Source organism: Delphinapterus leucas, chromosome 5 (assembly GCF_059928025.1).
Source record: "Delphinapterus leucas isolate spDelLeu-1000000601 "Yukka" chromosome 5, BTC_Dleu_Yukka2, whole genome shotgun sequence".
NCBI lineage: Eukaryota > Metazoa > Chordata > Mammalia > Artiodactyla > Monodontidae > Delphinapterus > Delphinapterus leucas.
In genome coordinates, this window is record NC_143133.1 from 83,701,682 (window position 1) to 83,721,660 (window position 19,979).

At 35.4% G+C, this 19,979-nt stretch overlaps 1 protein-coding gene across 1 annotated transcript in view; it reads right to left on the reverse strand.

Moving 5' to 3' along the window:
- The window catches only part of EPHA5 (EPH receptor A5), a 332,484-nt gene that overhangs the window by 166,660 nt on the left and 145,845 nt on the right, over positions 1-19,979 (reverse strand). Inside the window, exon 5 of the mRNA XM_022561692.3 lies at positions 18,201-18,536. Coding sequence (XP_022417400.1) covers positions 18,201-18,536 — 336 coding nt within the window. The remainder of the gene's footprint in view (positions 1-18,200; positions 18,537-19,979) is intronic.

A 19,979-nucleotide genomic window follows, 5' to 3' on the forward strand; every position in this document is an offset into this window, starting at 1 on the left:
CTAATTTTTGTGTATGGTGTTAGGGAGATCTAATCTCCTACTTTTACATGTAGCTGTCCAGTTTTCCCAGCACCACTTATTGAAGAGGCTGTCCTTTCTCCAATGTACATTCCTGCCTCCTTTATCAAAGATAACGTGACCATATGTGCATGGGTTTATCTCTGGGATTTCTATCCTCTTCCATTGATCTATATTTCTGTTTTTGTGCCAGTACCATACTGTCTAGGTTACTGTAGCTTTGTAGTATAGTTTGAAGTCAGGGAGCTTGAATCTTCCAGCTCCGATATTCTTTCTTAAGATTGCTTTGGCTATTTGGGGTCTTTTGTGTTTCTATACAAATTGTGAAGTTTTTTGTTCTAGTTCTGTGAAAAATGCCAGTGGTAGTTTGATAGGGATTGCGTTGAATCTGTAGATTGCTTTGGGTAGTAGAGTCATTTTCACAATGTTGATTCTTCCAATCAAAGAACATGGTATGTCTCTCCATCTATTTGTATCATCTTTAATTTCTTTCATCAGCGTCTTATAATTTTCTGCATACAGGTCTTTTGTCTCCTTAGGTAGGTTTATTCCTAGATATTTTATTCTTTTTGTTGCAGTGGTAAATGGGAGTGTTTGGTTAATTTCACTTTCAGATTTTTCATCATTAGTGTACAGGAATGCCAGAGATTTCTGTGCATTAATTTTGTATCCTGCTACTTTACCAAATTCATTGATTAGCTCTAGTAGTTTTCTGGTAGCATATTTAGGATTCTCTATGTATAGTATCATGTCATTTGCAAACAGTGACAGCTTTACTTCTTCTTTTCCGATATGGATTCCTTTTATTTCCTTTTCTTCTCTGACTGCTGTGGCTAATACTTCCAAAACTATGTTAAATAAGAGTGGTGAGAGTGGGCAACCTTGTCTTGTTCCTGATCTTAGTGGAAATGCTTTCAGTTTTTCACCATTGAGGATGATGTTTGCTGTGGGCTTGTCATATATGGCCTTTATTATGTTGAGGAAAGTTCCCTCTATGCCTACTTTCTGCAAGATTTTTATCATAAATGGGTGATGAATTTTTTCAGAAGCTTTCCCTGCATGTATTGAGATGATCATATGGTTTTTCTCCTTCAATTTGTTAATATGGTGTATCACGTTGATTGATTTGCATATATTGAAGAATCATTGCATTCCTGGAATAAACCCCACTTGATCATGGTGTATGATCCTTTTAATGTGCTGTTGGATTCTGTTTGCTAGTATTTTGTTGAGGAGTTTTGCATCCATGTTCATCAGTGATATTGGCCTGTAGTTTTCTTTCTTTGTGACATCCTTCTCTGGTTTTGGTATCAGGGTGACGGTGGCCTCGTAGAATGAGTTTGGGAGTGTTCCTCCCTCTGCTATATTTTGGAAGAGTTTGAGAAGGATAGGTGTTAGCTCTTCTCTAAATGTTTGATAGAATTCGCCTCTGAAGCCATCTGGTCCTGGGCTTTTGTTTATTGGAAGATTTTTAATCACAGTTTCAATTTCAGTGCTTGTGATTGGTCTGTTCATATTTACTATTTCTTCCTAATTCAGCCTTGGCAGGTTGTGCATTTCTAAGAATTTGTCTCTTTCTTCCAGGTTGTCCATTTTATTGGCATAGAGTTGCTTGTAGTAATCTCTCATGATCTTTTGTATTTCTGCAGTGTCAGTTGTTACTTCTCCTTTTTCATTTCTAATTCTATTGATTTGAGTCTTCTCCCTTTTTTTCTTGATGAGTCTGGCTAATGGTTTAGCAATTTTGTTTATCTTCCCAAAGAACCAGCTTTTAGTTTTATTGATCTTTGCTATCGTTTCCTTCATTTCTTTTTCATTTATTTCTGATCCGATTTTATGATTTCTTTCCTTCTGCTAACTTTGGATTTTTTTTGTTCTTCTTTCTCTAATTGTTTTAGGTGCAAGGTTAGGTTGTTTATTCAAGATGTTTCCTGTTTCTTAAGGTAGGATTGTATTGCTATGAACTTCCCTCTTAGAACTTCTTTTGCTGCATCCCATAGGTTTTGGGTCATCGAGTCTCCATTGTCATTTGTTTCTAGGTATTTTTTGATTTCCTCTTTGATTTCCTCAGTGATCACTTCGTTATTAAGTCATGTATTGTTTAGCCCTCATGTGTTTGTATTTTTTACAGGTCTTTTCCTGTAATTGACATCTAGTCTCATAGCATTGTGGTCAGAAAAGATATTTGATACGATTTCAATTTTCTTAAATTTACCAAGGCTTGATTTGTGACCCAAGATATGATCTATCCTGGAGAATGTTCCATGAGCACTTGAGAAAAATGTGTATTCTGTTGTTTTTGGATGGAATGACCTATAAATATCAATTAAGTCCATCTTGTTTAATGTATCATTTAAAGCTTCTGTTTCCTTATTTATTTTCATTTTGGATGATATGTCTATTGGTGAATGTGGGGTGTTAAAGTCCCCTACTATGATTGTGTTACTGTCATTTTCCCCTTTTATGGCTGTTAGCATTTGCCTTATGTATTGAGGTGCTCCTACGTTGGGTGCATAAATATTTACAATTGTTATATCTTCTTCTTGGATCGATCCCTTGATCATTATGTAGTGTCCTTCTTTGTCTCTTCTCATAGTCTTTATTTTAAAGTCTATTTTGTCTGATATGAGAATTGCTACTCCCACTTTCATTTGGTTTCCATTTGCATGGAATATCCTTTTCCATACCCTCACTTTCAGTCTGTATGTTTCCCTAGGTCTGAAGTGTGTCTCTTGTAGACAGCATATATAAGGGTCTTGTTTTTCTATCCATTCAGCCAGTCCGTGTCTTTTGGTGGGAGCATTTAAACCATTTACATTTAAGGCAATTATCGATAGGTATGTTCCCATTCCCATTTTCTTAATTGTTTTGGGTTTGTTATTGTAGGTCTTTTCCTTCTCTTGTGTTTCTTGCCTAGAGAAGTTCCTTTAGCATTTGTTGTAAAGCTGCTTTGGTGGTGCTGAACTCTCTCAGCTTTTGCTTGTCTGTAAAGGTTTTAATTTCTCCATCAAATCTGAATGAGATCCTTGCTGGGTAGAGTAATCTTGGTTGTAGGTTTTTCTCCTTCATCACTTTAAATATATCCTGCCAGTCCCTTCTGGCTTGCAGAGTTCCTGCTGAAAGATTAGCTGTTAACCTTATGGGGATTCTCTTGTGTGTTATTTGTTGTTTTTTCCATGCTGCTCTTAATATGTTTTCTTTGTATTTAATTTTTGACAGTTTGATTAATATGTGTCTTGGCGTGTTTCTCCTTGGAGTTTTGCTGTATGGGACTCTCTGTGCTTCCTGGACTTGATTAACTATTTCCTTCCCATATTAGGGAAATTTTCAACTATAATCTCTTCAAATATTTTCTCAGTCCCTTTCTTTTTCTCTTCTTCTTCTGGGACCCCTATAATTCGAATGTTGGTGCATTTAATGTTGTCCCAGAGGTCTCTGAGACTGTCCTCAGTTCTTTTCATCTTTTTTCTTTATTCTGCTCTGCAGTAGTTATTTCCACTATTTTATCTTCCAGGTCACTTATCCGTTCTTCTGCCTTAGTTATTCTGCTATTGATCCCTTCTAGAGTATTTTTAATTTCATTTATTGTGTTGTTCATCATTGCTTGTTTCCTCTTTAGTTCTTCTAGGTCCTTGTTAAATGTTTCTTGCATTTTCTCTATTCTATTTCCAAGATTTTGGACATCTTTACTATCACTATTCTGAATTCTTTTTCAGGTAGACTGCCTATTTCCTCCTCATTTGTTTGGTCCAGTGGGTTTTTATCTCTCTCCTTCACCTGCTGTGTGTTTTTCTGTCTTCTCATTTTGCTTATCTTACTGTGTTTGGGGTCTCCTTTTTGCAGGCTGCAAGTTCGTAGTTCCCATTGTTTTTGGTATCTGTCTCCCGTGGTTAAAGTTGCTTCAGTGGGTTTTGTAGGCTTCCTGGTGGAGGGGACTAGTGCCTGTGTTCTGGTGGATGAAGCTGGGTCTTGTCTTTCTGGTGGGCATGTCCACGTCTGGTGGTGTGTTTTGGGTTGTCTGTGGCCTTATTATGGTTTTAGGCAGCCTGTCTGCTAATGGGTGGGGTTGTGTTCCTGTCTTGCTAGTTGTTTGGCATAGGGTGTCCAGCACTGTAGCTTGCTGGTCATTGAGTGAAGCTGGGTGTTGCTGTTGAGATGGAGCTCTCTGGGAGATTTTGCCATTTGATATTACATGGAGCTGGGAGGTCTCTTGTGGACCAGTGTCCTGAAGTTGGGTCTCCCTCCTCAGAGGCACAGCACTGACTCCTGGCTGCAGCACCAACAGCCTTTCATCCACATGGCTCAGACCAGGTATGTGGGGCATTTCTTGCCTTTGGGGAGCATTCAGTGGGTGTTCTGTAGGAGTTGTTCCACATGCAGATGTATTTCTGATGTATTTGTGGGAGGAAAGTGATCTCCGTGTCTTACTCTTCTGCCATCTTCCCCCTCTCCTGAACTAATTTTAAAGGCAAATGCTCAGGGGTGTGAAGAGAGGCAACCATCAAGAAAGAAACACTTGAAGAAATGGCTTCCAACAGAAGTTCCACAAGACTTAAAAGGAAATACAACTCGGTCACCTTGTGGAAAGGCTGTAATGTGTGCGAGGGCTATCCTTTGCTGTGCATGACACTCAGGTCCAGCGTGGTGATGCCTCTGTCTCAGACGAGTGCTGACAAGTGACTCACGGTGTGTACACCGTCCCCAGGGTCCCCAGGAACTTCCTTCTCCTGGCTCCACCCCTCACAGGCCTCACCCACGAGCCAAGCATAAGTTTTAAATTGCCTACTCTTCTGAGTAATGTGATAAAATCTCTCATTGACCCGCTCCATCCCACCTAGGATCCCCAACCATCAACATCCTCTGCTCCTGGCATCCAAAAATCCACTTCTTCATGGCTCAATGATCCAGGACCACCTGAAGCAGATGATCTTCCTTCTGACAAATCATCAGAATGTCAATAGCAGCCTAGCACTATGTTACAATGCCAAGGTCATTCATTTTATGTCATCAGATAGGCATTGTATCAACTCACATCATCACAAGAAGAAAAAAGGTGAGTACAAAAACATATTTTGAGAGAAAGAGACCACATTGACATAACTTTTATTACAGTATATTGTTACAATTGTTCTATTTTATTATTAGTTATCATTGTTAATCCCTTGCTGTGCCTAACTTATGTATATATGAATATATAGGAAAAAACATAGTATATGTGTATAGCACAGGTCATCAACCCCCGGTCCACAGACCTCTACTGGTCCGCAACCTGTTAGGAACTGAGTCACACAGCAGGAGGTGAGTGGCAGGCAAGCCAGCAAAGCTTCATCTGCCAGTCCCCATCATTCACATTACTGCCTGAACCATTGCTCACATTACCGCTCACACACCCCCTCCACCATCCATGGAAAAACTGTCTTCCACAAAACCGGTCCCTGGTTCCAAAATGGTAGGGACCGCTGATGTATAGGGTTCCGTACTATCCAAGGTTTCAGGCATCCACTGGGGGTCTTGGAATGTATCCCCTGCAGATAAGTGATATTTTCTATTTGCATATGCAATCCTACGATCAATTCCCAACAAACTAGGAGGAGTTTTAGCACTACTACTCTCAATCCTTGTTCTAATATTCATCCCAATACTACACACATCTAAACAATGAAGCATAATATTCCGACCCTTCAGCCAACTCTTATTTTGAGTACTAGTCGCAGATCTCCTAACTCTAACATGAATTGGAGGCCAACCCGTAGAACACCCATACATAATTGTAGGCCAAATAGCATCCATCTTATATTTTCTCTTAATCCTAGTGTTAATACCAGTAACTAGTCTTATCGAAAATAAACTCCTAAAGTGAAGAGTCTTTGTAGTATAACAAAATACTCTGGCCTTGTAAACCGGAAAAGGAGAAACCCACACTGCTAAACTGCTGCCACCATTCCTATTACTACCAATAATAACTTAAAAACACTACTAATTTACTTTCTACAAACAAAGGTTTTTTTCTGAAATAGAACTATTTCTTTCTATATCTATAGTGTATAAAGGGTTAATTAAGTATAAGTAATAACAAGTAAAGTCTTATTAATATGAGTATACTGTTGATGACAGAAATTATAACTTGAAAGGTTAGTAATTTATAGGATAATGAAAGTTTTCATCTTCAAATGTCATTTACTGTTTTATTAGGGAAAAATAAAGATTGTTTAAAAAATAGATAGACACCCTCTAAATTCATATACTTTAAATACATAGATGTAATTAAAGCAGAGAAACTGCACTATTTGGAATAATACTGTATTTGTATTTGGTTCTCTACCACAAGCCTAAGGGAAATCATTGCTTAGTTTAAGCATCGGTTTGCAGTACAGGTCATATCCTCAGGCCTTTTAGGCTTGAAGATTCAATAATCTAGTCTCTCTTTTCTTACTAATGGAAGAAAATTTGTAAAAAGTGAGATCAAAAAGCCAGCACTGCAAGCATATTTTGTTTAATGGAAAACATTTCACATCTTCAAACACATTCTTCAAGCTAGATGCTTGTTTTGACAAAGAAGATATTGGTGTTTGTGTGCCAAGCTACAAATAGGTAATTTGCTCTGACTGAATTCCAATAATGTATTAAATGGACTGTCAAATATTAATAAAATTAGATATAACAGAATAAATTAAAATTATCCCAACAGTTAAATAATCTCAAGATAATTTTTGTCACTTCATTTTGTGTTAATATATCATTCAATAATAGGTCATTATCAGCAAAGATTGATCACTCTGGTATTGATGTTCACCAAACAAGGCATGACTATTGAAATAGATGTAAGGGCAGTTACAAAATGGTGTATCATCTATTTTTAATAGATGCAACTGTATATCCTAAGTGGATTTGAATAAATGCCTCTACAGACATGTATGTGTGATAAAGGAAGCAAAATACAGAGAAAAACAATGTGAAGTCAACAAGTCAATCCATATCGTCATCCAAAGGTAATGAATTTGATGCTATTGCTGCTGCGCTTAATACTCAAACTGTCATTAGTTCTCTTCTGTTTTATTTTATTAGACTTTATTCTTCAATTCATTAATTCTCTAGCAAGGAAATAAAAACTTCTAAGGTTGGGGTAGGATGGAGTACTTCAACTGCTTTTGTATCTTTCAGAATGCTCAGTAGCATATGATGAATGCAGGAGGTGCTGAATAAATACTTGATGTTTGAAAGAATGGCAGTCAATTTCAGGAAAATCACATGAACAAATCATTTCGACATGCTGTACAAAAAACATCTCAGTATTCTAAGTAAACTTCATTTAGAACCTAATAAAGGACTCATGGATATGCTTGATTTAAACATGATTTCGCATCTGTATTATGCTACATCTAAAGAGCACACTAAGAAGTTTTACATGATGCCAGGTCACTGGGAATGCTTTCAGAACTTTGTTCTCAAGGACTAGAGAGCAAAAGCACTTCAGAGTGAGATTTTAAACAACTTGATATTCTATGCATATCAATTTACAATAGGCATCTTTACACAAATAAGTTCACAGCATACATGCCAATGAGATGAATGATTAAACAGTTCAAATGCTGAGTGAGTTGCTCTGATTCTGAACTGAACCACATGACAGTTCACACTTGAAATGGATTTTTGACCATGTTTCTGTTAAATAGGGAGTGAGTTTGCAACCAGAATTACACAAAAGAGCAGAGTTTAAAACTAGCTTCCAGGTGAGCAGTAGGCAGAATAGAGTACCCACATTAGAAAGAAAGAAAATAGTATTAACAAAATCATTGCTGGCACAAAAACAGAAATCAGCAGGTAAAGAGCTTTTGAGAAAAGCAACATCAAGCAAACCTGATTAAGCGTTGTCACCATTTCCCTAGAGAGGAGGGACAGGAAACAAATATCATAACCTCCTGCAAGTGTAATTTTTCTCAAAATGTGGGCTAAACACACCCTGCAGCAGAATCACTGACTGTGTGTGTGTGTGTGTGTGTGTGTGTGTGTGTGTTAAAATATGCAGATTCTCGGGCCCTCCCTTGGATATAATGAACTATAAATGCAGACTGTGCAGTTCATGAGTAAGTAAATCATAAACACACTATAGATTGAAAACACCATGCATTGCTCTTAAATAGCACAGTAATCATTATACAAAATTCCTCTCTGGAATGAGTTCGGTCAATTGCAGTGAATACTTTTGTCAAGATTAGAGTGTCTAAAGAAACAGATATTAAGAAAGTAGGAAGGCCAGCTAAGCAGTAGACCTTAAATAATAATGTCTTATTTCAGAGTTCCATAAAACCTAAACCTATGAATTACAATTAGGGCTCTGTGTCTGGATCCTGAATTTAAAAGAGAGGGGGTGGGGAGAGGCACTCAACAGAAATAAGAAAACAAAACCTTAGCACGTAATTATTTGAAGAATTACAAAAAATTTAGAAACACATTACACATCACACCAGTAACTGAAATTATAACATTAATTCAAATAATAGAGAAACAATTGAACTCATTACTTTAGGTAATATTTTAAGAAGCACAGGTTCCAGGCATTATTGTGATCCCCAGGGGAAGATTCCAGAAAAATAGATAAGAAAGCAAATAGTTACACTGCCTGTGCTCCAGGTTACCTTAGAGAGGCAAGCCCAAACTGGAGAGCAGAGCAAACTTTCTTATGGAAGCAGAGATTTAAGCAGATCTGAAGACTGAGCTATCTAGGACAATGATGTAAGAAATAGGCTTCAGGCAGAGGAAACAGCAATATGTACTAGTGATTCAGAGCACAGTAGCTCTAGAGTAAGAATTTCATGGTTTGGATTCCTATTCCCTCACTTACTAGATTTGTGACCTTGGGCAAATCACTTCAGATCTTTAAACTTCAGTTTCTTCATCCTAAAAATGGGAATAATAATAATATTATGTCATGAAGATATTGCTAGAGTCAAATAAGAAAATGCAAATAAAGTTCTTCGCATAGCAATGTGCACACACTAAGTGCTGAAACATGCTAGCCATCATAGTCTCTGTTATTGGTACCACAGTAGGTAGAAAGGGAAAAAAAGAAGGAACAGAAGTCTCTTTTAGAAACCAGAGAAGTCTCTAGAAAGATTCTTGTCAGTGAGCTAGACAAGTATTTTGAGGATTTCTAAAAATATTCCACCCCATCTGCTAATCCTTATTAAATACACTAGAGATGAATTATGGAGAAATTCATCAGATTAGTGTCTCATTTTTGAACTATGTTTTCAAAACAGCTAATAGGCATAGGAAAAGCTCAGAACTTGTGCCTCACTTAAGCCAAGTTTTGATGTGGATGGGCAGCTTCAATTGGCAAAATTAAAAGATTTTTGTTGGTAGTATGAGGCCAATGTACAGATATTCATGATATGTAATTAAACAAAACATTTGTCTCTAGATATATTTCCTTAGAAACTTCAATAATTGACAAATTAATATTTGTCCACAAACAAAAATGATGTAGCTAACAAAATTTGTATTTTTCCAAATACATTTTGATGAAAATGAAAATTATGACTATTTTCTATACACAAAGTATTTTCCCCCTTTTTGCTCTTACTTTGATGCTGTTATTCTCTTGTTTCTTTATGTTATTGCTGTGGATATTTTATTGAATTGAAAAACTTCAATGCCAATATAAAACTCAGTGTTTTAAGAAATCATTGAAGATAGAGTCACCACTGGAAAATGAAATCTCAGTTTACTCCTCCAAACTTAAAGCAGTTGCTTTTGTTACCTGTAGCATCACTGATTCTATATATTATTTTTCACTTTTGAATTTTTTTTCTTTTTATTTTACTTCACCAATGAGTTTGTCTATATAATACTCATAAAGTCTAAAAGCTATTTATCTCATAGTTTCTTCTATGAACCCACACTATTTGGAATACTACTGAAAAGTTTCTTAAATACTACTATAGTAACATTTATCAATACCTTATTATGTGCTAAGCATTACTCTGTTTTATAGATATTAACTCATTTAATTCTCACAACCAACCAATGTTATAGATACTATTTTTTTTTCCATTTTACAAGTGGATAAACTGAGATTCTGGAAGGTTTCAGTAACTTACCATGTCACATAGCTAGTAAGTGGCAGAGAGAGCATGGAAAACAGAAAGTCTGGCTTCACAGTCTAGATCTTTAACCAACACACTAATTTGCTGCTCTGTGTAACAGATTAAACGCGCACGCACACACATGCACACAGTTTCTGCTCTGTGTATTTTATTTGGAAGACAATGAAATTATATTAGGTACACTGTGTAGGGAAATTGGAAAAGAATTGAAAATGTGACCTACAGTTTTATTGAGTTTTTTTCCTTTTTTATAAAATAAAATTTGGGTATACTGAATGAAAATCACTATATTAGGGCTTTAAATTGAATAAAGAATGCCCGCAGATTGGGTAGTCAAAGGATCTGGGTCTCTGTCCCTGGGTGAATTAGTGTGTAAAGTGCAGTGGACGTAAGACAGTTATAAGCAGCACATTAGGTGGCCAAAAGCAATATAAATGGATCTATAAAATATTTTGATTGTGGTGAAAAATTTAGTAGTCAGAATGAGATATTTAACATAACGATTACATGAAATTAAAAACACATGCATCCAATGCTAAATAAACTTTTAATAAGAATACCTATGAATAGAAATAAACAATTAATCCATGAAAAGGCTGCTGTTTAGGAAAATGGATTTGGGATAAAAGCAGTACATAAGAAAATATATAAACCAGGTGAGGACCTTGCATAGCTCAAAGATGGTAATGTGCCATGAGTTAAGGCATATTATTAACTCAACTCACATCATCTGAAATACGAAGAAAATACAGAATGAATGAAAGAAAGAATAAAGGAAAGAAAGAAGGAAGAAAGGAAAGAAAGAAGGAAGAAAGGAAAGAAAGAAGGAAGAAAGGGGGAAGGGAGGAAGAAAAAGAGAAAGATAGATAGGATGAACAAACCTTAATTACTTGAAAAAACAGATTTTTTCAAAATAATGGAGATAACTTGCTTAACAATTTTATGTAGAAATTTTCATTCAAATTCGAACAAATTCATTGGATATCATAGTTTGAATATGGTGGCAAATCTGAAGATTTTTCAGTAGCTTCAATTTGAGATTCCGAAATAGCAATGCTACTAATGGCAGCAGCAACTGCAATAAAGTAAAGTGCCTGCCATTTATTGCTTGACAGCTGCAGTGGCAATGTTTCGCTTCATCAGGCCAGATCTCTGGTAGAGTACTGGGCATTTCTCCTGAAACTTGCCTCTAATATTTGAATCTATTTTTCTCAATGATTGTATAAGCCACTTAATACCTTTTATTAAAGGGCTTTTCTGTTTAAACCAGAGGAAGTTTTGTTTGCAACTAAGAATATGGACATTAAAACCAAAAAATGTTCCCCAAAGAGAAGTGTCACAGGCAACAGTCTTTTAAAGGAATGGGGATTTGGACCAGTGGTTTGACTGGTTGAATTTCATTGTAGCAAGAACCTATGTAGTTTTAAAGGATGGTAATCTAACAACATGGGGCATATGTCTTACCACCTCTGGTCACCTCAAATAAAGTGATTCTTGAGGATAATATTTTTGGTGACCAAATTCCATCTGTTTTAGTACCATAAAAGCATGAGAAATATAAGAAATATAGGAAGGATAGCCTGTGTCTAACTGCACTGCAGAATTTAAAGAAACAAAATTAGCTTCTCAAAGTTTAAATTATCTGCTCAAGTCATATTTAGATGATCAGAGAGTCTCCATTGCCGTATCTCACGTCCTCTTAACGGTGAAAAGGATGACAGAACTGCACATCAAAAACAAGTATTATCCCACAGAATTCCTGAACTGCTAAAATGATTGACTTTATTGCCTTGTCTTATGAGAAAATGAGGCCACTGACGGGAAAAAAAGAGTGAAACCCTGAGCATTGGAATGTGGATATGTAGGAGAATACAGATGATTCAAAATATTCTCAACTTCTAAATCTTATTGAGTCTCTCCTGCTACCATTAAGCTGTCCCACACTTCACTGAAGAAGCTGTTCCTTCATGTCTTCAGTACCTTATCTAAGATCATTAACTGATAGAAGGAAGTACTTGTCTTCCTGCTCAAACTTATTACTCCATCTGAACTCAAGATCCCAACATCCTCTTGGCAGCCAACTACCTGGTCAATACTGGAGACAAGAAGTTCCTTGAATATGAGTCTCACAAGATTCTGTAACTTAAATCTTCAAAAGCATAGGAAATATGTGTGAAAATGGATTCTATGTGTTCCTTACAGAGAAGCGAGAAACAATTTCATTCAAGCTGGTATAAATGCATGATTAGAGATTCTGGATCCAATGTCATTCTCCAGGTAGCTATCACAAGTGCTAAATGCTTCTTCAATTAGTTGACCAAAATCTGGACTGAAAGGTGGGCTAAGTTTTTAAATAAAGTTCAGATACTGGGAATTCCTTGTTTTAATGTAGAAGAAGGGATTAAATGACCTACTGAAACTGGAATGTTAAAGTGGATTTATTTTCCAAGACCTATGAAACTATCCACTAATTACATCTTCAGAAAGGATCCAGAAGACAATTTCATTACCATAATGATGAGAAATAAATTGATGAGGACAGTGCCACTTTTATAAATAAAATCTCTAAAATTTCTGTTCTCTATACTTGAGAACACAGAGGTTGAAGATGCAGTGAAATGATTTCTTGATTTCTTTAGGGTTCAGGTATGGCAGAGGCCAAGTAGTAGCACTTTACCACTAGAAGGAAAGTGGGAACAGATTTCATAATAGGCAGCAGATGTGAATGGAAAAAGTCTAGTACGATGGCATTTAGTGACTGAAATAATGGGCCATTTGATCTGTACCACTAATGATATGAAAGTCTGAGAAATACAAATCAAAATTTAGTGACCTAGTTAGTCATGGTCTCTCACAAATTCCTAGACCTGATTTAGTTTACTTACCCTATAAGCCCTAAAAAAGAAGAGAAAGTTGACTGTCCTTAAGAAGGACTGTGCAGTAACATACGTTAACATTATACATTTTCCTTTTCAGTTTATCTGAGAGGAATCTCTGGCCATTCTAGATAAGTGGGAGGGGGCGTGTTACCACCCAGATTATAAAATGTAGATTTCTGGATCTAAATTTAGATTTGCAAACTAGGGTATAGAATATAGATTCCACAAATTATAGAAAACTGCCTCTGAGCTAACACTAATCCAAGTGAATCCAGAATACCACTAAGAAACCCTGATCTGAGTGGAGGCTATGATGGTAATGTGATGAATGAGATTTTGTCCTGAGCCCATATTACAACTGGCACATTCAATTCTTTGATTATTTCACCAGGTTACTGGTGTATATTTGGAAGATTTTCTCTTCAACTGAAAGAAATGTCTCTTTGTCTCTGAGGCTCATGCAGTAAAAGCTGTAAAACTGTAGTAATGACCAAACTAAAGCATCTCCCTCCTGCCAAAAGAGTAAACACACACCTTTAGTGGATCCATGGGGGAAATGCAGCAATTAGTGTCACCATAAAAAATAAAGGAATAAAGAGTGGGGATTACCAACATGCCGATTTAAATTACCTGTTTAATCTGTATAGAAGACAAACTAATCCTGGCAAACAACAATACATTTAATCAAGTGGTGATTACAAATACAGCCAATAAGTTCTCTCCACTGAAGAAAATCAACAAAGACTCTCAGAATGATTATAGTAATAATCTAGCAAGTGACAATGAACATTTTTTTTAACATCTCAATCAATAGAGACCAACAGAAAACATTTGTTGCCCTCTTCTCAGGAACAACTATGTACTTTTACCATCTCATTTCAGCATTCTCTTAAATTTCCAACTCTACAGCATAATTTAGTCTCAGGAACCCTGATCATCTCCACATCCTGTGAGACATCATGCTGGACAACTACACGAATGGCATCAAGTTGAAAGTACTTGATGAAATGGGATTATCATGTCCCCCAGACACCTTTGGAAGAACCAAGAAATAAAACCCTTCTAAATACAGTAATCACATTTCTTAGTGATATTTCTGATAGTCTGGGACAGGTTGGGACATTCCCTCCAAAGTGTTTGTTGCACTTTGCAACTCATATCATGTTAATCAAGTGCTCTGAGGAAAAAGCCCAAGAGTCTAAGACTATTTCAAAACAATTAAAATTTGGTCTATTTCAGCTCAGAATTAAGATTCTGTACCTTTGCAAATTAAAGTGTTAATACTTTTGGGTTTTCAGTTAGAATGAGCTTATTCTTTCTAGGGATAAAATATATATTTGCATATATTAAAAGATCTTTATGATTTAGTTCTTGATAAAGTATGCCTAGTGCAAAATTATTTTAAAGTAAAAATGTAAAATATATGTTTATAGAAGAGCATCATAAATGCACACTCTTTTGTAAGCAGTTAATGAAACATTTAAAGTAACTGTTTCAATGGGATTTTTAATTTTCATCCTATGTTGATGTATCACCCTCCATCTATCCATCTATCTAGCAGATATATACTTTTAGACGCCCTAAAATAATAAAACAGAAGAACAACAGGAGAGAACAACAGAAGCATTGTCATGTAAATAACTTAAATGCTTTTTTCTATAAAGAAAAATTACTAAATGTACATCAATTTTTTAAAACAAGGCACTGCATAGAAAGACAAAATCACTAGAAAACTGGAGGAGCTCAATGAATTTTATTCCTTTTCTAAGTTTGAGTTTAATAAAGCACGGCTTATATATCCATTATTTTATCCACTTTGCAATTTGACTATTAGAGTTCTTTATGTGATTAAAGTATTCACATTTCAGTGAGATGTTACGGAAAAACCCGAATGAATCTTTTGGCCAACGCAGTATTTTCCTATCACTTTCCCCTTCTCACACTGTTCTTTTATCTTTTTGTCTTTTTAAATACATCTTTATTGCAGTATAATTGCTTCACAATACTGTGTTAGTTTCTCTTGTACAACAAAGTGAATCAGCCATATGCATACATATCCCCTCCCTCTTAAGCCTCCCTCCCACCATCCCTAACCTACCCCTCTAGGTCGTCGCAAAGCATCAAGCTGATCTCCCTGTGCTATATTGCTGCTTCCCACTAGTTATCTATTTTACATTTGGTAGTGTATATATATTTCGATGCTACTCTCACTTTGCCCCAGCTTCCCCCTCCCCCCACCCTGTGTCCTCAAGTCCATTTGTAAATTACTTTTTTTCCTCAGTTTCCCCCTTCATATGTGTTTATATTTCTTGACCATGATAATCCCCACAATAACTCTGTAATTCTTTCCTTGTCAACCTAAGTACTTATGCTGCATTTTACAAGGCCCATAAATTCCAACTAATTATAGTATTTAGCTTTTCTTAAAACTTCATCTTTTGACTTGACTATTAAATTACATGCAAAAATAGTATCATTTGAATTCAGGCAACTCGCAAAAGCAAGATGCTAGACTCCATAATGATTTAATAGCTGGAAAAATGTCTTAAATGCTGTATAAACATCCATAAATTAATCATTTAATCACTAATCTCAGCACGAAATCATTATTTCCTTTTATAGACTGAGCCAGGGTTACCTAATCAGTTTCAGTTTCTAGCTTAATGCACGATTCTCATCTTGAAAAAATTACTATTTTTTTTCTTCTTGTACTTGTTGAATATAATTTTGAATCTGGACAGTTCATATATCACATTTTGTCACAAATATAAATCAATCAGAAAATGACAAAAAATTATAAAGTTGAGATAAATCAATTAAGAAACAAATGCATTTCTCAAAAAACACTCCTTAGAGGAGAATAAAACTAATGTTGGAATCTGCTGAAAAAAGTTTTATATAAAAACCGCATATGGTACAGATAACTTTCTTCAATTTAATGCTGAAGAAAAATTCAGACATTAAAACCAACTACTACAGTCCACTTTCTATAATGATGGTACTTGATAAATGTCCAGCATAGTGGCATTGAATCTAAGAGCTTTTAGGAGCTACTTGAAGTTAATAATTTTTGTGGAAATTGAGACTTAGTTGGTCTGAAATGTCAGATACTGCGAAAATCTCCCTTCTTATTTTGATTTTTTTGGGGGTAGTTTTGTGGTGATTTTACACTATGTGTACTCTGAGAACTTGGGGAAAAGAAGCAGCAACCAAAGGTTTCTGCTCTGAATACAAATGTTTGTTTTACATTACAGCCATGCCTTGAACAGCTGGATAAAAATTATTCTTTCTTGATATTTAAGGTATTTATAGTTGAAAAAACAAAAAACACACTTTGCAGTCCTAACAGGCCAGCAAGTCAAAGACAACTAGACCAAACATTTATTAATAACATCATTTAAAAAATAAACGGTCATTTCTTACATCTAGTTCATCAGAGAAATATCTTTCAAAAAAAGTTATGCAAGCTTAGAAAATGTCCTCCCAAAGGGATACAACTCTTAATGATTGTTCAATATGCTTTCAATATGTTAATGAAAGATTCACAGGTAGAACCAAGTAAGTTTGAAAGACGTTGCATATGAAGCCTGAAATCAAATGTTTAATGACAGTATTTTTCTGATGTGGGAAGGCAGTTCACATTCACAGTGCACTTGTGGCATCTAGACACTGCGATGGAAAATCAACATACACTAGTATTGCCAGAAGCTGAGTCTATACTGAAGGAAAACCTAATTTTCACTATTTTTGTCTAGCTCTTTTTAGCACTTTTATTAGTTCAACCTTAGGTTAGGGAGTAAATGGAGAAAATATAAAGGATTCACTGAGGACAGTGGTGTATACATGTACCGTGTTTTTTCTCATGGAATAAAAAAATGCTACTGGCATGTATTCAACATGGATGAGAACATCTAGAGTGCTTAGAATGATTCTTAGTGAATTACGCACATACCTGTATATTATCTGGGCCACTTTTGAATGTTTTCTTCAGTTTTATCACTCAAACATAACTATGAACTCAATAGCATGTGTTTTCTTTTTTTTATTCTCAAGAGATAACCACGTCATTTACCTGACACATCCAATAATTCAAATTATTTTGGCCAAAACTTGATTACCAACAGCATTCTCTTGTCAACCAGATCATTCCACCACCTACAAACTTATACTAACATTATATGAATTAAGTCTGATTCGATTCAGTCAAACACATCCTATTGCGTTGTGAGCTCTACCGGCAAAGATGTCCTCACCCACCAAAGCCCACCTGAGGTAATTATGAGGTAACAAGCTTATGCGCTTGGACTGAGAGTTTTGGCCAAAAGATAGAAGGAAAGTTACATTTAATGCCTCTTTCTGCCCATGTACTTGTTGTTGACAAAAACAAGTTATAAGTTACTCATAGGCTTTGAATGACTCTTGCCACATAATGAGTTATTAATTCAGCCATAGTTTATCTTTGGTTTTTATTTTAACAGAAAATAATTTTTCTATATTGTTTACTTAAAATTAAATATTTGAGGGGAAAATTTAGGGGAATTAGTAGTTCAAGCAGAACTATTTTCCCTACTCCTTAATAATTACTCCCTAATATTTCCAAGATCTTCATATGGCATATAGATGTATCTTCACATGTATGGTGGTTATACAATGGTTCATAGTTATTTTAATTTTGATAAGTGGATTTATCAAAAAATCATCTCATGCATTTTTATTATAATAATAATAGAAATAATAAGAAAACCCTATTTCAATCTGCAAAGAAAATTCAGATATGGTGCCAAGCAAACAAACCAACCTGCCAGATTACCTGCTAAATTAATGAACTAAACAAAAACACCTGAAGTAAAACAACAAAAATGTAGATCTGAGCTGTAATTATTGCACTGTGTGAAGTTATGAGATAAAAAATTTTGCCACAAATGGATTTGAGCCAGAAATGTATTTTTTAATGAAAACATTCAATTAAAGCCTATCTTTTTTTTTTTCTGTCCATGGATGTGTCTGCTAAGAAAGCCTTAGCTTTTATTTGCTTAAAGCTAAGATAAAGCATTTCAAGATGTATTTTACTTTAAGTCCTAACCCTCTGGATAATGAGAAGTCATCTCTCATGTCTCAGGCAACTTTGCCCTGAGCTGTGGAGATGACTGACAGTGCTCGGCCTAAGGTACATGATTTGGTTAGACATCACACTTACCTGCTTGATTTGTGGTTACATTTACAGACACATACTGCCGGGCTCCTGGGCTCAAGTCGGACACTCCATTCACTGCCTCAATCTCAAAGGTATAGTTTGTGTGAGCAAGCAGATCCACCATCATGACAGAGGTGTTTTTCAGGCCGATTTGCTGGGGGAGGTACCTGACATGACCGCCACACTCGTCACACACACCTGCATGTGAGTTGCACTTCTTGCATGCAATATAATATGACACATCTTTCCTTCCACCAGTGTCAGCAGGAGGAATCCATTCCAGAAAGACACTAGTTTCATTAACATTTGAGATGGCATTCCGAGGAGCTGAGGGGGGTCCTGGTTTGCAAAGTAAAGTGAAAAAAACAAATTTTGAGATGATAAAATTAAGCATTGTTTACTACACAAATCTCTGGTCTGAAGGAAAAAAAATGGATTTGCAATCAATCTGTTAAGCAGGGAGAATGCAAGAGTCATCAATTTGTAATAATCTTTGAAAAATCTTGTTTTACCTTTGTAGAAACAATAATGGGGTTGGTATACTATAGAAATGACTTATCTTGGCAAAGTTGCAAATTCAAATAAAGATGTTTTGCTTAGTGTATATGTAAAGAATTATGGAGTAAAAATATTTATGCAAAAAATGTTAAATAAAATTATGTATTCAAATAGTGACAAGTTCTTTGGCAAGTCCAAGGACAAATTCTCCTTGGGGATTGAACAGATTACTTCCTCAATGATACTCATCCCTGAAACCTAGGAAGTAAACATGAAGGATTTACTAAGCAATGAGCACAGGTAGAAATAGAATTTATTAGTGTGGCTCTTGACTACAAATTCCACAAAAAGTAGAAAAAGTAGCCTTAGTTTATCTCAAAATAAATTGCATAGCTACTGATAAACCACCAACAGAATTTGGAACCTCCCTTATATGTCAAGAAAGAACTAGGATTTAAGTAGTTGATCAACATTGCAATCTGTAATAAGAGTTTGCTTACTTTGATATTGTTTTAATATTGTGTTTCTGCAAAATTGTGAATTTTACTTAATTGGAAACCTAAAATTTATTTTAAAAATATTCTCAAAAACACAATAAGAGGAAAAATGAACATGTTCTGACCTTGAAAGATCAGCAGAATAAATTTATATATAAATAACAAATAATATTCATGTGTATATTGCTTTATTTCTGAAATAATAGCAGGCTAAAGAGAATTAAACTTGTTTACATATCAATTGTAACAAATGTATTACTCTGGTGGGGGACGTTGATAACGAGACAAGCTATGAATGTGTGCGGACAGGGGATACATGGGAAATCTCTACACCTTCCTCTCAATTTTGTTGCGAACCTAAAACTGCTCTAAAAAATAGAGTCTTTAAAAGAATTCATTGCATCATGTCTGACTCTATAGTAGATTTTTAGATACTCAGAGTTACAACTTCAGTCAGCTGTTAATATTATATGATCAGATGTTCTCAAAGAGAAAATACATTTATATTTGTTTCAGACGTAGTAAAGATTTCCCAACAGGGAATAAAATGGACTGTGATGGTAGCTGAATGGTTCATAAGCATAAATTAAGCTACTTAGGATGACATAGCTTAGTTATCTTAATATGTGCTGTCTGTTCTAAATATAGAAATTAATGTTAATTTCTACCTAACATTTATTAAGCCATGACTACTGAGGACTAAATTTAAAAGTAATAAGAAAGCTACGTACAATTTATAAAATGTCACTTAAAATTAAAGAACCCCATAACGTAAAAGCTGCCAGTT